Source organism: Myxocyprinus asiaticus, chromosome 44 (assembly GCF_019703515.2).
Source record: "Myxocyprinus asiaticus isolate MX2 ecotype Aquarium Trade chromosome 44, UBuf_Myxa_2, whole genome shotgun sequence".
Lineage (NCBI taxonomy): Eukaryota > Metazoa > Chordata > Actinopteri > Cypriniformes > Catostomidae > Myxocyprinus > Myxocyprinus asiaticus.
This window is the reverse complement of record NC_059387.1, coordinates 30,577,682-30,595,710: the sequence shown is the minus strand read 5'-3', so window position 1 is coordinate 30,595,710 and position 18,029 is coordinate 30,577,682. Positions and strand designations below refer to the sequence as shown.

The 18,029-nt window shown below is 37.9% G+C and overlaps 1 protein-coding gene across 3 annotated transcripts in view; it reads right to left on the bottom strand.

Moving 5' to 3' along the window:
• LOC127434635 (anion exchange protein 2-like) overlaps positions 1 to 18,029 on the bottom strand; it is an 81,779-nt gene that overhangs the window by 39,619 nt on the left and 24,131 nt on the right. For 2 of the 3 annotated variants that reach the window (XM_051687512.1, XM_051687511.1), the window contains one exon: positions 11,620 to 11,792. In XM_051687512.1, coding sequence (XP_051543472.1) covers positions 11,620 to 11,679 — 60 coding nt within the window. In that variant the 5' untranslated portion in view covers positions 11,680 to 11,792. Of the gene's footprint in view, positions 1 to 8,850; positions 8,969 to 11,619; positions 11,793 to 18,029 lie in introns of those variants that run through there. The other variant, XM_051687513.1, reaches the window with a different exon arrangement.

Sequence of the window (18,029 nt, the reverse complement as noted above, 5' to 3'; positions counted from 1 at the left end):
CAGGAATTCTCCAATCATTTAGTCCGCTTAAACCCAGCCCATTTCTTATAAATACCACAGCCTTGCACAGAGTTGAACAAAGCATCAATCGCATGTTGGTGAAGATGGCAAGGTGTATTCTCCTCTGTTTTCCTTTAAAACTATCGTTCTGAAACAAATGGCGCGAGACCTGGGCAGTCTCATCAAAGAGCTGCACCGCAATCTGCCGCACCCTGTCAAGGCCGTTCCCAGCAGGGAGAGAACACATGAAGAGTGCGGCGATGCGCTAGAGCAAAGAGAGGTTGCTGGTGCTAGCATCATCCCCGCTCCAGCTCGATTGCCTCTCTAGAGGCGCAAGCCCATAGTCCAGGCCACTCGGACCCGGCTGAGAACGACGCCCAGTCGGACGGAAGTGAGTACATCGGGATCGAGCTCCTTAAGAGGTGGCGACTGCCCTCTGTGGTGAATGATGGTGCGCTGGTGGCGAGTACGGGCCTAAGCGGTCCTGTAATATTGATATTGGAGCTTGAAGGCCCAGCTCTGCAAGTCCTACTTGACTTGACAACTGCGGAGCAGCGGCAGTTCAAGACCCTCGTGGTGGCATTGGAGCGCTGCTTCGGGGAGCGGCATACAGCGGAACAACGATGGGACCAGTTGGTCAACCATCGGAGAAAGGGAAGAGAAAGGGGTCCCTCGCAGCGGACTTTCAATTCTATGTATGGCAAGGATACCCACTGTGCGATGCGGCTGCACGGGGGAGTTGGCCCTTCATGCCGTCCTGTACGCGTTCCTGCCTGAAAGTTTACGGAAGCATGTCCGCTTGTCCATGCCCAATTCCCTGGTGTTGGACTCGAGGAGGCGGAGAGTGCAGAGGCCGTCTTCAGCACAGTACGGCCACCGACCATGTTGCGGTCACTCCCTGCGAGAGTACGTCAGGCTGAATATGTTGGTGAGGATAGCAGCTCGGAAACCGAGGCGGTCCACCGGGTTGACATCGTGACACTGCCAAGGGAGGCACGACCCCCTTCCTCGGTGCCGAGGAGGCGAGATGATCGACGGGACCCATGCTATCATTATGGTGAACTAGGACATGTGGCACAAAACTGCCTGGCTCCGGCGCTTCGGCCACGCCCTTCTCTGCCATCAGGAAACTAGAGGGGAGCAGCAGGAAGGAGGGACTGCCATTCACCTCCCCTTGTACCCCCCTCCATGGGTAGTGCGCGATGGCGGGGCAGGGTTATGGCCTCTACGTGTCGTGCACCATGGACATTTACCCCTGTCTAGCCCTTGTTGACACTGGCTCTACCATTTCCCTTGTACAGACGGCTACCTTACCGAGCACTGCAGGGCTGCGGCCAGCTGACTGGGCATCCGTGCCGAGATATATGCGGACAGTGACTGAGGAGAAAGCCATGCTCTGGGGAAAAAGACAATCCAGGTGGCAATGGGCACTGAAAGTGTCCAGCACGATGTCTGGCTCGCTGATATCGAGGCCGATTTTATCATGAGGCTGGATATTTTGCACCGTTTAGGTGTGTGCATTAAGGTGCCGAGAGCCACACTTCGGCTACACACGCAGACTGCATCACTGGAAGGGGGACAGCCACCAGCTGTTCGGCAGAGCTCGAGGGCGTGCCACACTGTCTACCAATGTCTAAACAATGGGCAGTGGGGCAAAAGATACGAAGATGGAAGACGGGGGTCATTTTATCGCTGGGTCTATCTGGTTTAGCTCCCTGGATCTCCGCAGCGGCTATTGGCAGGTGGAGTTGTCACCGGAAGCCAAGGCCAAGACAGCGTTTACCATCGGCCAAGGACTTTTGCAATTCCGGGTTATGCAATGCCCAGCTACATTCGAGCGCCTGATGGAGCAGGTGCTCCAAAACATTCCTCGCTGCCATTGTTTAGTCTATCTGGATGACCTATTGGTGTATGCAAAGGACTTTGAAGGGGCACTTAAAAATCTGCGACCAGATGCACTCCTGTGGCTCTTATGTTCCAGCAGGAACTGCAAACGCCTGTGGAGTTGGCCTGTTGCACCCCCAGATCCAGAAATTCCTGGTGGCCCAAGTATGGATTATCTCCTTCGGCTGCGGGAGCGTTTACGGACAGTACATGCCATGGTTCGGGAGCGACAAGAGGCAGCGGCTGGTAAACAAAGTGCGCTTATGATGCACGGACCAATAGTCAGGACTTTAGTGCTGGTAACCGTGTTTGGGTTTACTGCCCTACGAGGAAAAAAGTGTGCTCTCCTAAATCGGACAGTCATTGGCAAGGACCCTGTGAAGTGTTGGCAAAAATTTCAAACGTGGTCTGCAGGGTTTGGATGGGGATCCATAGGGGTCGGACAGTTGTGTTGCACAGGGACCGACTGGCTCCATACCAGCCATGGGAAGGGGCCCTGCCAAATATGGACTATGGAGCTGAGGAGAGCCTTACTAGTCTTGCATTGCCAGCAGGACAGATGGGACCGTCGTCACCAGAACCTCCTTCCCTAGGAGGTCAGGTTACGAGTGAGCGGCGGTGCCTGCAACATGCCCGTTGGCACCCTGTGTTCTTATGGGATTATGTGGTGACGATGGATTAAACTGTTGAGCCGCTGAGGATGGCAGCCTCTTCGGGTGGGGGCAGTGTGGTGCCGGCGGGTACCCAGCGTGCATTGCGACTGGGTAAGGTCTGACTGAGTTTGGATTGAATAAAAGTGTGCAAAGTGGGTTTGGGGTAGTGTTTTTAGTTAACTGTACTATCGAAGTGTGCTGTATTTACATTCTCTTGTTGTGTCTTATCATTGAGTAAAGTTGTAGTTCTAAGATGGTAGTACTGTAGATCTGCCATTGTTATGTATGTATGTATGGGGGTCAGTATCTGCCAATTATCACATTTTAAGTGACATCAATAAAGGAAACCTGGGGCCAGTTGAACCAGCTATACGTACGTTACAACTTAGCCTAGTTGTGCCATAAATGGGCACTAAGTAACCCTACATACAAACTAAATATTTATGGCAGCCTCTGACCAGGAGTAACGGATGGAATAAAAATGCAGACTGATATTTTATGACATCAATGAGCATGTTTTGCATGACAGGCAGCAATCCTTTTGACATACAGTATGATGTTGACATTTACACACTTTTACATTTACGAGAGAGATTTTTTTTTAACTTTTAAGCAGCTCTTCAGCATGAAACCGATCAAACGGTGCAGTTTTCAGGGTGTGTCACCCGGTGTCAAGTTTCAACACATTAAAAATATACAGTTGTGCTCAAAAGTTTGCATACCCTGGCAGAAACTGTGCAATTTTGGCATTGATTTTGAAAATATGACTGATTGTGCAAAAGTCTTTTATTTAAGGATAGTGATCATATGAAGCCATTTATTATCACATAGTTGTTTGGCTCCTTTTTAAATCATAATGATAACAGAAATCACCCAAATGGCCCTGATCAAAAGTTTACATACACTTGAATGTTTGGCCTTGTTACAGACACACAAGGTGACACACACACAGGTTTAATTGGCAATTAACGGGTAATTTCCCACACCTGTGGCTTTTTAAATTGCAATTAGTGTCTGTGTATAAATAGTCAATGAGTTTATTAGCTCTCACGTGGATGCACTGAGCAGGCTAGATACTGAGCCATGGGGAGCAGAAAAGAACTGTCAAAAGACCTGCGTAACAAGGTAATGGAACTTTATAAAGATGGAAAAGGATATAAAAAGATATCCAAAGCCTTGAAAATGACAGTCAGTACTGTTCAATCACTTATTAAGAAGTGGAAAATTCAGGGATCTCTTGATACCAAACCAAGGTCAGGTAGACCAAGAAAGATTTCAGCCACAACTGCCAGAAGAATTGTTCGGGATACAAAGAAAAACCCACAGGTAACCTCAGGAGAAATACAGGCTGCTCTAGAAAAAGACGGTGTGGTTGTTTCAAGGAGCACAATACGACGATACTTGAACAAAAATTAGCTGCATGGTCGAGTTGCCAGAAAAAAGCCTTTACTGCGCCAATGCCACAAAAAAGCCTGGTTACAATATGCCCGACAGCACCTTGACACGCCTCACAGCTTCTGGCACACTGTAATTTGGAGTGACAAGACCAAAATAGTCACAACCATAAGCACTATGTTTGGAGAACACCCCCATAACAGGACTGACCCACCTCCATGCTTGATTTTGAGGATGGTGTCGTTCTTGTCATCACCTTGTCATCTTACTCCAGATGTACTGCTGACCCATGGGTCTAAAACACATTTTCAGTTTAGTGTCATACTTCTATAAAACCTTCTTCCAGGACTCCACAGGTCTTTCATAATTACTTCTTGAATATTCAGTCAACTGGAGTCAACATTTCCCTTGGTGAAGTTTTGCTTTCTTCCTCACCCCAAAAAGGTTGCTGTTGTACCATATTTAAAAAAAAATGTATGAATGGTGCTGTCAACTTTGTCTATTGGAAATTGAAGTGCCTTGGAAATGTACTTTTAGACATGACCTTTCTTGTGTAATGAAATATTCTCCTCTATTAGCTTTTGAGACAGCTTATTTTTAATTGCATTTTTTGCATAGAAATACATTTTTGCTTACAACGCTAAACTTAAATTTTAAAACTTAAATAAGTGCCATTGCAGATTGATGACTTAATTTTGTTTTAAAAAATTACTTGTGTAGCCTTACATATTTAAGTAATAGCTACATGACATAGGGGTTGAATAATTATGACATGGCTGTATTTTTAAAAAATCCTGCTATTTAGAAATATTAGGTTATATATTCACACTATGACTTTGAATGTCACTCAACTGATATAGATGTAAAGTTTAAAAATTCTGGGTCATCAGAAAAGCTTGCCTTTGTAAATCCTTACTGTCTTGGGGGGGTTGAATAATTTAGATTGCAACTGTATTGTTATTTACACAGAGCAAATATACTATTTATCAAATCTACTTTTATTCCGTATTGTATTTTAATGGGGATATAATTTATTACAGCAGGCAGTTTCGTGAGCAAACAAGGTTTAAACATCAACCGTAACAAGATCAAACTGAAATTCATGGCTTTTTAACACTTCTGTGTACAAATTTCAAGGCTGCTTATTGGATCAATACAAGTCAATAAAAATATATCTTTTCGAGTGGTGTCCCCTTCACACAGTGCCCTTTAAGAGCACAAAATGCTGTTTAGAATTTGCCCCTTATTTTTCAATGAGTGGTTTTCCCATGCTTCAAACACACAAATCTGAATCCCAGCGTGTTAATTTGGTGGTCGTGTCTCCTAATGGATAATATGGATTTAAGTAAAACTTCAGAGAATGAGAAGCTTTTTACACAACACAATTCACGCAGCGAAATTTGGAATTATTTTGGGTTTTGGCTGATGAGACCAGGAAAACCCATCTACTGTGAATGCGTACAGAGATTTCAAGCCAAAAGAGGAAACACAAGCAATCTTATTAAACACCATCGGACACATCCCACTGCCTCTGCAGAATACACACGGGTTAGTGCCACTTCATTTAACCTAAATATATTCTCTTAACATTTACAGATTTACCGTTTATCTGAAAATTCTAACGTTGCACTTATGATTAGATCACTGAGCCGTGCAATCAAACCTGTGTGTTTGTAATTTGCATTCGCGCTGCTGTTTACCAGGAGACCGGGGCTGAAGCAGTTATAATAATGAAACAGCTGCTCAAAACATTCTTTTCAATGTTACAATATCTTTATTTTTATGTTACTAACATTCAAATAATCATAAAATATGATTACATAGTATGATAAACATAAATAACAGTTTAAAGACGTTGCTGTTTGAACTGGCTGTTTTGATGCAGCAAAGAATTATTATTATTTATTTTTTTACATCAAACTAAGAATGCATTAGGATACAAGTTAGTCCATTTGAGCCTTCTCCCTGTTCATCCATCAGTTATTTTCACCACTTCCGGAGCAACAGGTGGAATTTCTAAGAACCACCTTTGCTATGACAAACTGTGTTAAGAATTAACATACTATCGTGCGGTATCGTGATACTTTAGCTGGTATAGTATCATAAGATATGATTGTGGTATCGTAACAACCCTAGTGTCTGACTAATTCCTAATGCCACCTAATAATTGTCTTGCTTAAAAGCAATTTACCACCATTAGTTTGGAAAGACCATAGTAGTATGGACCTATTTTGCGTTCAACAAACCTGCAACTTCAGGTGTACATTTATAGACTCAACAACTTCAAATATTCGTCAAACAATCAGAATCAAGAATTCAACAATGCCACTGTATGGTCAAAATAATTTATTTATACAAAACGCACAAATTCTGGTTCCAGAGATGTAGAAATCACATTCATTTTTATTTTATTTTTCATAGGGGAATGGATTATTAAAAACACTTAACTTATAAAGCTTTAAAAGACAGACCTACTGTGAGCTCCGGGGTTGTTAATATACTATATATTTCCATAGATTTTAATTTGATTATGCCATTCGCAATGCTTCATGGGATTGTAGTTCACTGCCTCACTAAAGAGTCTTATGCCGTCTTTGTCTTTCTGTCCGATTTGCAAATCAAGTCTTGAAATCAAAGCTTGTAATCATGCGATTCACCTCGGAGATGGTTGGCCTAGTTCATGGCTTAGAACTCTTTTCTGAAGGATTTTATAAAATCCATATGGAAAAAATGAATGGGAAAAATACTTCCTGAACCAAGACGGCTGAAAAAGTGGAAGGACACTGTTGCGCTCTACAAGGAAGGGAGGCCTGCACAAAAGCAGCATCAACAAGCAAGCAAGATTTTAATCAATTTTAACAAGGGCCAACAAATCAAGTCAAAATTTTAGAAGCATCTGAAAACAGCCTCCGATTTGTACCCACCACAGCCCGAGCATTAGAGAGGTGAAAAAAATGGTGCACTGAGAAATTAGAACTTACCGAGTCATGGTTAGATTATTGTGAAACTGAGAGACCTCTTCTCCAATTATGCCCTCAAGAACAACAAAAGTGAGAACAAAACAAATTTGTTCTTGCTGTCTGTCATTGGAGGCATGTATGCATGACCAGGGGGCTCACTTAATACTATTGGTCTTTCTCCACAGGGCGATAAAAAGCAAACATGGCTTGCTCTCCATGCGAGGACACATGCGTGCAGCCAGAAGGGAGCACACGGTGTAGATTGTCCAGAACAATATAATCTTCTCAGTCACACTTCAACGTTTCCCATAGGCAAATATTTACAGTCTTTGTGGCATAATGTTAAGTACCACAAAAATTAATTTCAGCTTCTCCCTCCTTTTCTTAAAAATAAATACCACAAGATGTAAATATTATGCACGTTAACATGATTTTAGTGTGATAAAATCACTTACATTTTCCGTGTTAAGTTATATGAAATTTACAACTTTGCCATGACGACACAACAAAAACGACCATAAAAATACGAGTTAAACAACTCCACAGCTTAAATAATACACAAGTTTTAACAAAAGAATTAATATGAGTGGTTTTATAAAATTCTAAGCTTCACATTTCTGCCTTTTAAACGCTTGAAAATTTGGCTCCATTCACTTCCATTGCAAATGCCTCACTGTAACCTCAATTTTCGCCTTTTTTAAAGAAAAGGAGGGACGAGTCGAAATTATTTTTTGTGGTACACAACATTATGCCACAAATGCTGTTGATTGAGCTTAACTTGTACTGAATCTGAAATTTTCCTTTAAGGTTATGTTGTGCCATTGACATAACTTATATTGAGGTGCAAAGCAAACAGGTGGTACATCGTTCCCCGAGATTTTACAGGGGTGCCGTAAATACGTTCTACTTGAGAACCAGGTCTTTGATGTTGTAATTAGTGCATGTGGGAACAATGCCTTGAGTTTGACCACCCTGAACAAGTCCTCAAAAAGTAAACCAGTTATATTTGGTTTCTTACGGTTAAAACGGCTTTCCCTAAGGCTCAAAGGCTATTTGCACAACTTCAACACATCACAGGACAAAGATTACACCCTTGAAATTCCCATAAACAGCCTTTGGAGCTTTGGCCCAAGCCGTAAGGGAAAAAGTCGTAAGAGATTTTGATCATATCTGCTAAAAAAAACCTTATTAGTAGACTTAAAGTTACAAATCAAAGTTGTCCATGAAATGCTTGTGGTCAATCTCAACCCAATTTCTACACACATGAAACGAATTTGCCTCCAATGAACTCACAATGAGGTTTGGCTGGCATACCAGTAGGGGCAAAGAAGTCTAATATGTGGCACATACTGCATGGGATATGGTTCATCAAACACAATTGACCAGAAATAATGCTCAGGCCAACAAGACTTCGGCAAACTGAACCTAAAGAAAATCTTTAATCATCCCGCAAGACAACTCCAGACAAGTTTACAGCATAGTAGCAGACTGTTGGTGCTAGAACCCACTCATCGGGCCATGGCATTAGTGTCAGCTTGCATGAAGAGCCACTGGCCAAAGTGAGTGCACAGCCAGTAAGCGATTAAGCTGCAAAGATCCATGAGGTGTTTGAAATCCCACTGACTCAGCAAGGCACACGTGCAACACAAGGGCTAAGAAGGGAGTGCAACAGAGAATTGTAGGTACAGATATCCTAAGAGAGCTCATGCAATTCTTGTCTTTACAAGCGTAATTATAATTAATGAATATGACATGATTAAATTTTGACTAAATTTAATGGACATTGACTCATATCAGAAGGCCAGATACTTGTGTAGTCTATCCCTCTTAAGCAACATTCCTTATTGTGTTGACCAACAAAGACACATGGTCATCGTGAACAGGTAGCACATTTATTATCACTAATTTAAGCATGGAGACACATGCCGACACGGTCTTTAACCCCGTAAATGACTGACCTTCAACTTGTACAGGAAATCCATTGGTCATCTATTATGTTGAAACACAGGTGAGAGTGTCCCACGGAGCATGAAAAAGAATCTCTTTTCTCAAGCAAATCTAAAAGATGAGCAAACAGAACCTGTACACCGCTCTGTAACCTTGCTCGTCACATGACCACAGCAGGAAGAGGATATGGAATAGCCCAGTTTCACAATATCAAGCCTTCTCTTGAACTCCAATCACTGATTGTGTAGTCTTCCCCCCAAACACACCCCCATATACACCCTCAGACACAACTGGCAGTCGTTTTAAGGGTTGATAATCATTAACCTAACAGATCAACTGTTGCTTGCCATCAGAGCACCAGTCAATACAGTGAACATGTTAGGATGAATACTTCTTTAACTGAATTCCACCAACCTGCAATGAGAAGTTTACATAAATTAAGCTAAAAACCATATTATGACAACAATCATTATGGATGATACTATTAGCGTGACATTTCTGGCCTTAAAGACTGAATTAAATCCAAGCTGGTGTTTTGTCCAAAACAGTCCTTGTCTGTTTTGAGGTTATCTATATGCTAGTGTTCTCCAAAAAGGTTGACTTCTGCAGATGTATGCATTTAAAATGTACTGTTCTCATCTGGGAAAACATACTAAGGCTGTCAAATAAAAATTCTAAATTTGAATATTCCAAGATAAAAATGCACATACAAACGCAAAACATGTGCATTGTTACAGTTTGAAACGTGTCATTTTGTACATTATTGTCAACTAAAATGTTATTATTGTCGACTAAAATGAATCAATTTGAGTCATAGTAGTAAAATTGACTAAAATAAATGAATATGACACGATGAAATATTGACTAAATTTCAAGGACATTTTCATTAAAAGACAAAAACTTAAAAAAAAAAAAAAAAAAACTGTTTAAATAAACACTGGTGACTGATTTTGATGTAGCAAATCAACAAATGAAATTTACAAAAGAAAAAAAGATAAAATGTTCAAAATTATTCTATATGCAGGGCCAAAATAATAAATCAAAATTATACTGAAGATACTCATTTTCAATGGTCTGCATTATTAAAGAGATACTATTCAGAATAAAAAGTAGACACAGAAAGGATTTGGCTCTTTAAAGCTGAAGCCCAGGGAATTATGACACAGCAAAATGTGGGTTTGGAGAGGATGCAAATTCAAGTCAGATTCAGGAAACAGCTACAGGAAAAAAAAAAATCCCTTCAATTTTGTGGTTGAGGTGGTCTCTTGAGTTTCCCTTGCAATGCTTGAGATAATGGGCAAAGAATACAGTGATTTTAAACCGCACAAATAATTACAATACAGACGTTTGTTTAGGAAATCGGCCTGGATCTTAAATACTATATTCTACAGAAGAAGAAAAAAAAACAGACAGAGACAGAGATTGAGGCACAAAAGAAAATGAATGAATAACTGAATTCATACTGTAGATAACATTTATAGAAACCACTGCTGATAAAAATCAATGAAAAGCTGTATTCATATTTAAGGTATCAAGGAAACTGCTCACACACTGTAAAATCTACAATAATTAGTTGACCTTACTTAGATTAAGGCAATAGGTTTGCATGCTTTTTCTAAGTAAACATTATTTGGCTTGAGTTAAATTAACTTAATTTTTTAAGTAACATTAACTAATTACAAGTAAACTTAACTCCTCTGTGATTAAAGTATCAATGTTTTTAATTAAATATTTAAATTGAGCTATATCATGTTTTATACAGTATAAGGGAAATTATGACTTGACTCTAGGTATGCCATATGACACATCTACTCAGTACTTCTTAGAGCACATAAATCTGCACCTTTGTCAAGTACAATTGAGTAAAGAAGAATGGCTTGAATTTAACAGGCTCTAAGTTCACTAGAGGTCACACTAATCACCCTTACGGTGACTTTACAAAAATCACAACTGTCAACCAGCTACAACAAAACAACAACAATAGTTATAAGAATTAAAACTATATACATTTTTAATAACAATTATTATTTTTTGACAAAAGTTCCCTTGTTTTGAGCAAACATCCATATTTATTCAAGCACAAGGACTTATGGGTATTCCACACTGCCTCAATTTTGCACTTGATAATTTTGAGTTAGTAGTACTCAAAGCCAAATTTTAAAGAATGTATATATTTGAGTTAATATTCCAAAATGTGACATTTCAAGTACTGTTTAATTAGGACCACTTAAATATTTTAATTCATGACAACTTTAGGGTTTAGAAAGTAATGGTAACTTAATTAAAACTAGTAAGGATAGTAAAAAATTAAGTTGAGTGAAATATTTTTTTATTTTTTACAATTTAAGATAACTATTAGTATTCACAGTGCATCAATAACAAAAAAGTACTCTGATCTTACCATGGTTTAGGATATGGTAGCATGGGAAAACCATGGGTCTTTGAATATGCCACTGTACAGTGATAGAGATTGAGGAAGTATGAATGAATGAATGCTTTCTGAATGTGTACCACTTCAATATCATGGCAATACCATGCTGTTTTTGAGATGGTACCACGGTGTTCTTTGAAGAACCTTAGAGTGCCACGTAAACACCATGTTGTGTAAATCTGGTAATAAGTCAGAACTATGGTATACATCAAAAGTACTATGGTACCACCATCTGATACCTTTATTGTACCATTAAATAAACAAAATAAACCTCAAAGCAAAACCCCCACCATGTTCATGATAATTACTTAGTACTGAACATCTTGAGTCAATCAAGCAGTTGACTTACATTGTGAACAACTGAAGCCACAGCGTTAGTGAGTTCATCTGTGGTCTTGGGGTCACTCATGGTTGACTGCGTTTGGGCAGCACAGGAGATGCTGTACAGCACTGTGTTCTGGACAGGCTTTAGCCTTTCTCTTTCTCACTGAGACTCAAGCAGGAGTTTATAGGCAGCATAACCTGTGAGTGAAATAGCAGATGCATACTGTAAAACACTTTATTAAAAAGAGATCATTGACTGTTGGTAAAGTGAGGGTTGTATATGTAATCTGGGCTGTTTTAATGTGGTTACACCAAAAAATAGTGACACTGCTTGTGACACAAGTCAGATTCCAACTTATTTAGCCAACATGATAGGCTTAAATGCGTATTACTGGTTATTGACATACATCAGTCATTTGTATTGCACAAATAAATAGAAATGAGTAACCAAATTTGTTCAAAGACATTTCCTTTCTTAAAATAAAGTGTTGGATAAGAGGCTAGCTAAAAAGTTTCGCCTGTATGGTGTCCATTTGAAATTCTTTTTTTGATTGGTTGGTCTAAGAGTCGTACCTCTTAAGGTTTCACCATCTCATATGAATTATGATGAATTGTCATAAAACTAGTATTTAACTAAAGATTCCCTTTGAAAATTGTATTTTGGATAATTATGGTATTTATGTTGCAATGATGTAACCGTTTTAATGTGGTAAGCCATCATCATCTGCTGCTTAACTACAGTCAATATAACATACTGTAACATTCTCCCTCATAGCTGAAGACTGATGATAACAAACGGATAATAAAAGGTTGCTACTGTTAGAAAAATACAGATAAGAGATTACAAAAATAACAATACAAATGTTGGATGTATAATAGTATACAATAAAGATTCATTCAACTTAACACTATGCAAGCATATAAGTCACTTCAACACAAAACATTTAATAATAATAATAATTATAATAATAATAATAATAATAATAATAATAATAATTGTAAGACATTTCAATTTCATTAAAACATTCATCAAATGGATTACACAATTTAATGGAATTTTGTTATGAAATTGAAATTCCATTAGCAGTGGTGGCTCAGTGGTTTAGGCTCTGGGTTACTGATCAGAAGGTCGGGGGTTCAAGCCCCAGCACCACCAAGATGCCACTGTTGGGCCCTTGAGCAAGGACCTTGACCCTATCTGCTCCAGGGGTGCTGTATCATGGCTGACCCTGCACTCTGACCCCAGCTTAGCAGGGATATGTGAAAAAAAAAAAAGAATTTCACTGTATATGTGCAAATGTATAATGTGTGATAAATAAATAAAATTAATTATTATAAATGCGGAAATCTTAAAATAGGCTAAAATATTGTTTGAACAGCTTGATTATAACAACAAACTGACCGAAACATTTTTAATACTAGTAACTAAAGCTGTTGATTTACTATGTTAATTCAGTGTGAATAATTATATTTAAAAAAATTAACGCAATTAATCATGCACCCTGACCGTACTTAAATTCTGTAATAAGGAATTTTCCTATCAATGGAGCAATTCAAGCTTGAAGTACTACCTTCATGTTTTTGCCACAAAAACAATGTCTTTAAATGATCTAAATTCCTATACATTATGATGAAAAGAAATTACATCCAAGAGTGCATCTTTTGCAGGAAAGGGTGGAAAATACATGAACATTAGTAGTGCATGTTTCCCAGTAATGACAACATGAATCCACATCACGAGTTGGTGATTTTTTTAAGATGTAGCACCTCTAATAAAGGCTTTTTTATTTTTTTATTTTATATTGAAATTCCACATGAGTGCCTGGATGTGGATTAATGTTATCATTATCGGGAAACATCCACTACTATTTCTAAAGTATTATACATTCTATTTACAATTTTCTGGATTATTATATATTGAATTAGTTTTATTTGGGTGCTTCTTTAGAACATATTGATATATGCAATTAATTTGATTAAATAATTAATTAGATTAGAACTTGTGAGGAGGAGGAGGGCATGGCCGCTTAATCAGCTGATCAGCGGGAGAGCGAGATAAAGGAGAGCCAGAGGCGCCAGGTCAAGAGAGAGAGAGACGCACGCGGCCGCGTTGCATGTGTGTCTGTGTTTGTTTTATGTTGAGTTTCTTATTAAACTTTGTTTACTGTTCAGCCGGTTCTCGCCTCCTCCTTGACCATCCTTTATCTGTTACAGAACTCTATCGATTAACAGCCCTACTAACTTGATATTTAAATAGAAAAATAACTGGAATTTGTTTTAAGTGCTTTCCTTTTTAATTTTAGTGTTTTGCAGACACTCCTTTTGCTTTGAAGCAGTAGTCTGAAGAAATATAATTGAAAATGGAGTCACGTACATTTTACTGAGCATAAAGCAGGCTCTTGCAATTTTATCCCACCACAGCCATTCAAAAGTGTTGAAATCCAACTTCTGACTGGAATATTTAAGGACATCAACACTCCTTTTTCAAACCTTTCCTTTGATAACTCATCTATGTGTTTCCTATCACTGGCACGTTGAAAGCAACGATTGTATTTTAATCATTTTTCTCTGGCAAAGGGAGGAAGGTTCTGCTGCAAAAATTCTTGATTTGTGGAGGGATTTATTTCTTTTTATCCTGAATCAGAGCACCTGTTATGGCTGAAGACACACCTCCTAATGGCTTGATGCTGACAGCTGTGGTCTTGCACCAAATACTTCTTTTGGAATTTGGGCCAAAACGTTCTACTTTGGTCTTATCGGACCACAAGACATTATCCAAAAAGGTTTTAAAAAGCTTACCCAGGTCTGAGTGTTCTTTTATTGTGAGTAATGTATTCTGTTTGGTTGGATGCCAAGGTACGGAGATATTCAACTTAGAGTGGGACCAATAGGTCCCCTAATGGACATCTGTACAAAAATGTGTTGTCCAAAAGTGTACGGGAAAGGTTAATGCAATCGACTCCCTTATGAGAAGAGTCAAACATCTGTGTTAAATTGTGGGACCTGCCTTGTTTCAAATCACACTCTGGCATCATTCTTTCTTTCAATAAAGAACTTATATGTTCCCTGCAGCCTCTCTCTCTCTCTCTCTCTCTCTCTCTCTCTCTCTCTCTCTCTCTCTCTCTCTCTCTCTCTCTCTCTCTCTCTCTCTCTCTCTCTCTCTCTCTCTCTCTCTCTCTCTCTCTCTCTCTCTCTCTCTCTCTCTCTATATATATATGTGTGTGTCTATATGTCTTGCAAAATTTTTAAGGGTGGGATAAACATTTCAAATTCACAGTTCTAAGAAACATAACCACAATATCTTTATGATAAATCTAAATATAGAGTGCAATATATGGTAATGTTGCAATTTGTCTCTTTATATGCTTAATTTAGATGCAATATACGAAGTTCCACTTTCCCTTTAAATAGCAAGACCTAAACATGACTGTACTGTTTTAAGTAACATATAAAAAAAAAGGCCACAATTCCAAAGTTTTTTCTTGACCTTTGAGTAAAGTTCCTATTAACCGTAGGCGGCACATCAAACTTTGAGATACTTATTGTGAAAGCACAGATGTGACTGTTTTAGACATGATATCGGCATATTACAGTGAACATTTTTTTAGTGTTTATTTAATGTTTTAGTGGTGCTTTTAAAACAGGAAGTGTGTACAGCTATCGAATGTAAAAGTACATGATTGCACAATGAAAGCTGATAAGAGTATCCGTTCTATGATCTTCAGCTCACGAATTGAAGTTGTCGACCGAACACATCCTCAACCCATCCAATGCTTGGTTTTAATAAGGCAAACATCTGCTTGACATTTCAGTCTTTATTTTACCCAACATTGAGAAAGATCTCAAAAATTTTCCTTTCCTTTTTTTTTTTTTTTTTTAAATATATACTGATGTCCATTTTAATTGTCAATAAGATTATTCAAATTAGCATTTGGTCCACAACTTGTTTCGTCATTGTCTCTTTATTTCCCTCTCAAATTTCCCCGATACACGTGAGCACGTGTAAGGTGTTTGGAAGCCTTGGCTATTTTTATTTTCAGATTAAACTGCAAAACACAGGAATGCAATTCAATTTGTAACCACTGCAACAAGTGAGATGAGAATACACAACTGGCTCATCCACTAAACATAGGATAATGCCAATTTTACTTCAAGTAATGGCAAATTTTACATTTAAATGATAACAGTACAGTAGACAACACAAACTGCCAAAACTGTAAAAAAAAAAAAAAAATCTTTCAAGCACCTCAAGGGCTTTATGATTCATTTTACATGCCTTAAAAGTGAACACGAAGAAGGGTTTTATCCTTTGAAATCAAAAGGGATTAGCATGTGGTGTTCCAATTTGGCAAGAAAAATTGGGCAGAACTCTGTATTTCAAGCTCAAATATGACTAATTTCTTGTCAAACAGGAACTCAATCCGACCTACAGTGCAAGCTAACTTGTGAGTTTTGAAATCTAGCTTTAAGTTATCCCACTAACTTGTACCTAGAATCCCTAGTAAGATACAAAAGAGTGCGCTGGCTATAAGCATATTTCCCAGATTTGAAAATACTTGCTTCTGTGGAAGGCAAACAAGCTTGCTGGATTTTATTCAAGTATAATTTCAGACAAAGCATTCCAAATGGACAGAGAATGCCAATAAACATGCCATTCTGAAAATAGACGTTCAATCACAATGTGGAAACTTTACTGCACACTATAAAACGGTCAATGACTGAGCAGTGGCTCATTCACATGAAAGACATGTTTGCGAGTCGTTTTTAAACCTCATATTGGAAAAAGTTGAAAGGTGTTTGCGTCAAACATTATATGGTGGAGCCTAGTAATTAAAGATCTACTGGGCTGGTAAGATCTAGAATCTAAAATCAAGAAGTCACTCAAAAAATATTTAATAACATTTTTATAATTTTATAACAATTAATAGTTTAATCTTAAACAATTGTTAATTAATTGTTAACTTAAATGTAGTTTTTTTTTTATATATATATAAAAAATGCTTAATTCAATTTGACGGAAACTTCTTATGCAATTGAAATGTGTAAATCGTTATTTTTGCGTGCATTCGAGTTTACATCAATAGTCAATATCAATAGTAATTAGATGTGTTTCTCATTGTGGGCACTGTTTTTGCAATTTTGTATGTTTCCTCAGTCCATCCCAAAAAAGGGACCAAGGTAGTAGGGCTTCATCGCAGAAGTATTAAATCACAATTGCAATAAAATCCTGACAGGAACATGTCCAATTTCTATATCACAGCAAGCTGCAATATATATATTTTTTTTTATTCAGAATTTTGTAATGTTTAATTTAATGTTTAATGTACATCTTGAGCACACTGACGAGATCTCGCCAACCAGAATGCAGTGCACAAAAAGCAAGAACAGAACAGAAATCAGGAATGTGAATAAAGAAAATAAAGAAAAACAAAAAGGCACAAAGAAATAAACAATGCTAATCATCTAGAATTTATGGAAAGTAAATGCTTTCCCCTCAAAAGGAAATGTGAATTTTAACAGTGAAATACATTTTTTTATGTAAAATTTGTGGATAAGTAAAGACATCTGCCAAAATCGCAATTAAAATCGCAATCACAGTATACAGTATATCTACAATAATTGACAAATTTTTTTTTTTGTCCATATTGCACAAAAGATACTTTTTACTATTTAGAAGATACTTTTATTTGCAGCAACCTAAGAAAAACTTTCAAATTTCAATTGAGTCATTGCTCATTGCATAGTACAAAGCTTTTCTTCACTTTGGTTTATTTATTTATTTTTGCAAAACAATTCCGCAACTTTTTCTGATTTAAACAATGAAAAAGGACATACTTTTAAAAACAGCGTTGTGATGTACAATAGAGATGCAACAGCTGGTAGATTAGTGGCATGTTAATTCCTTTATCAGACTCACAAGACTTGCCATGCTGCCTCTAAGTTCCAGATACCAGCAAACAGACTTCTCATTATCACAACTTGATTGATTTACAAGTTATTTATGGGGCAAAATAAAAGCAAACACAGAAAAAAACGTAATGATGACTAAACAGATATCCGCAAACCTGTGGACTTTTCATTATTGACTTTGTAGTGTCTAGCGATACGTCATGACATGTTGACTTTTGAATTTCACTTCTAGCTGCAAAGTTTAAATTAAAAATCACCAGAAGGATCTGTTACATGTCCTGTGAACATATTAGTATTTAAAATAAAGTTCATGAATAAAAAAATAAGTTGAACAGTGTGCATAAAGTGCAAAATTTCAGAGCAATTTAACAGCGATTAAACTTTGAGAGTTAATAAAACTTGTAATAAAACTGGTCACACTTAACAATATGGTTCTATCTGTTAACAATAGTACCAGTAAATACATTAGGTATCATGAACTAACACTGAACAATGGTATTCTTACAATATTTATTAATCTTGGTT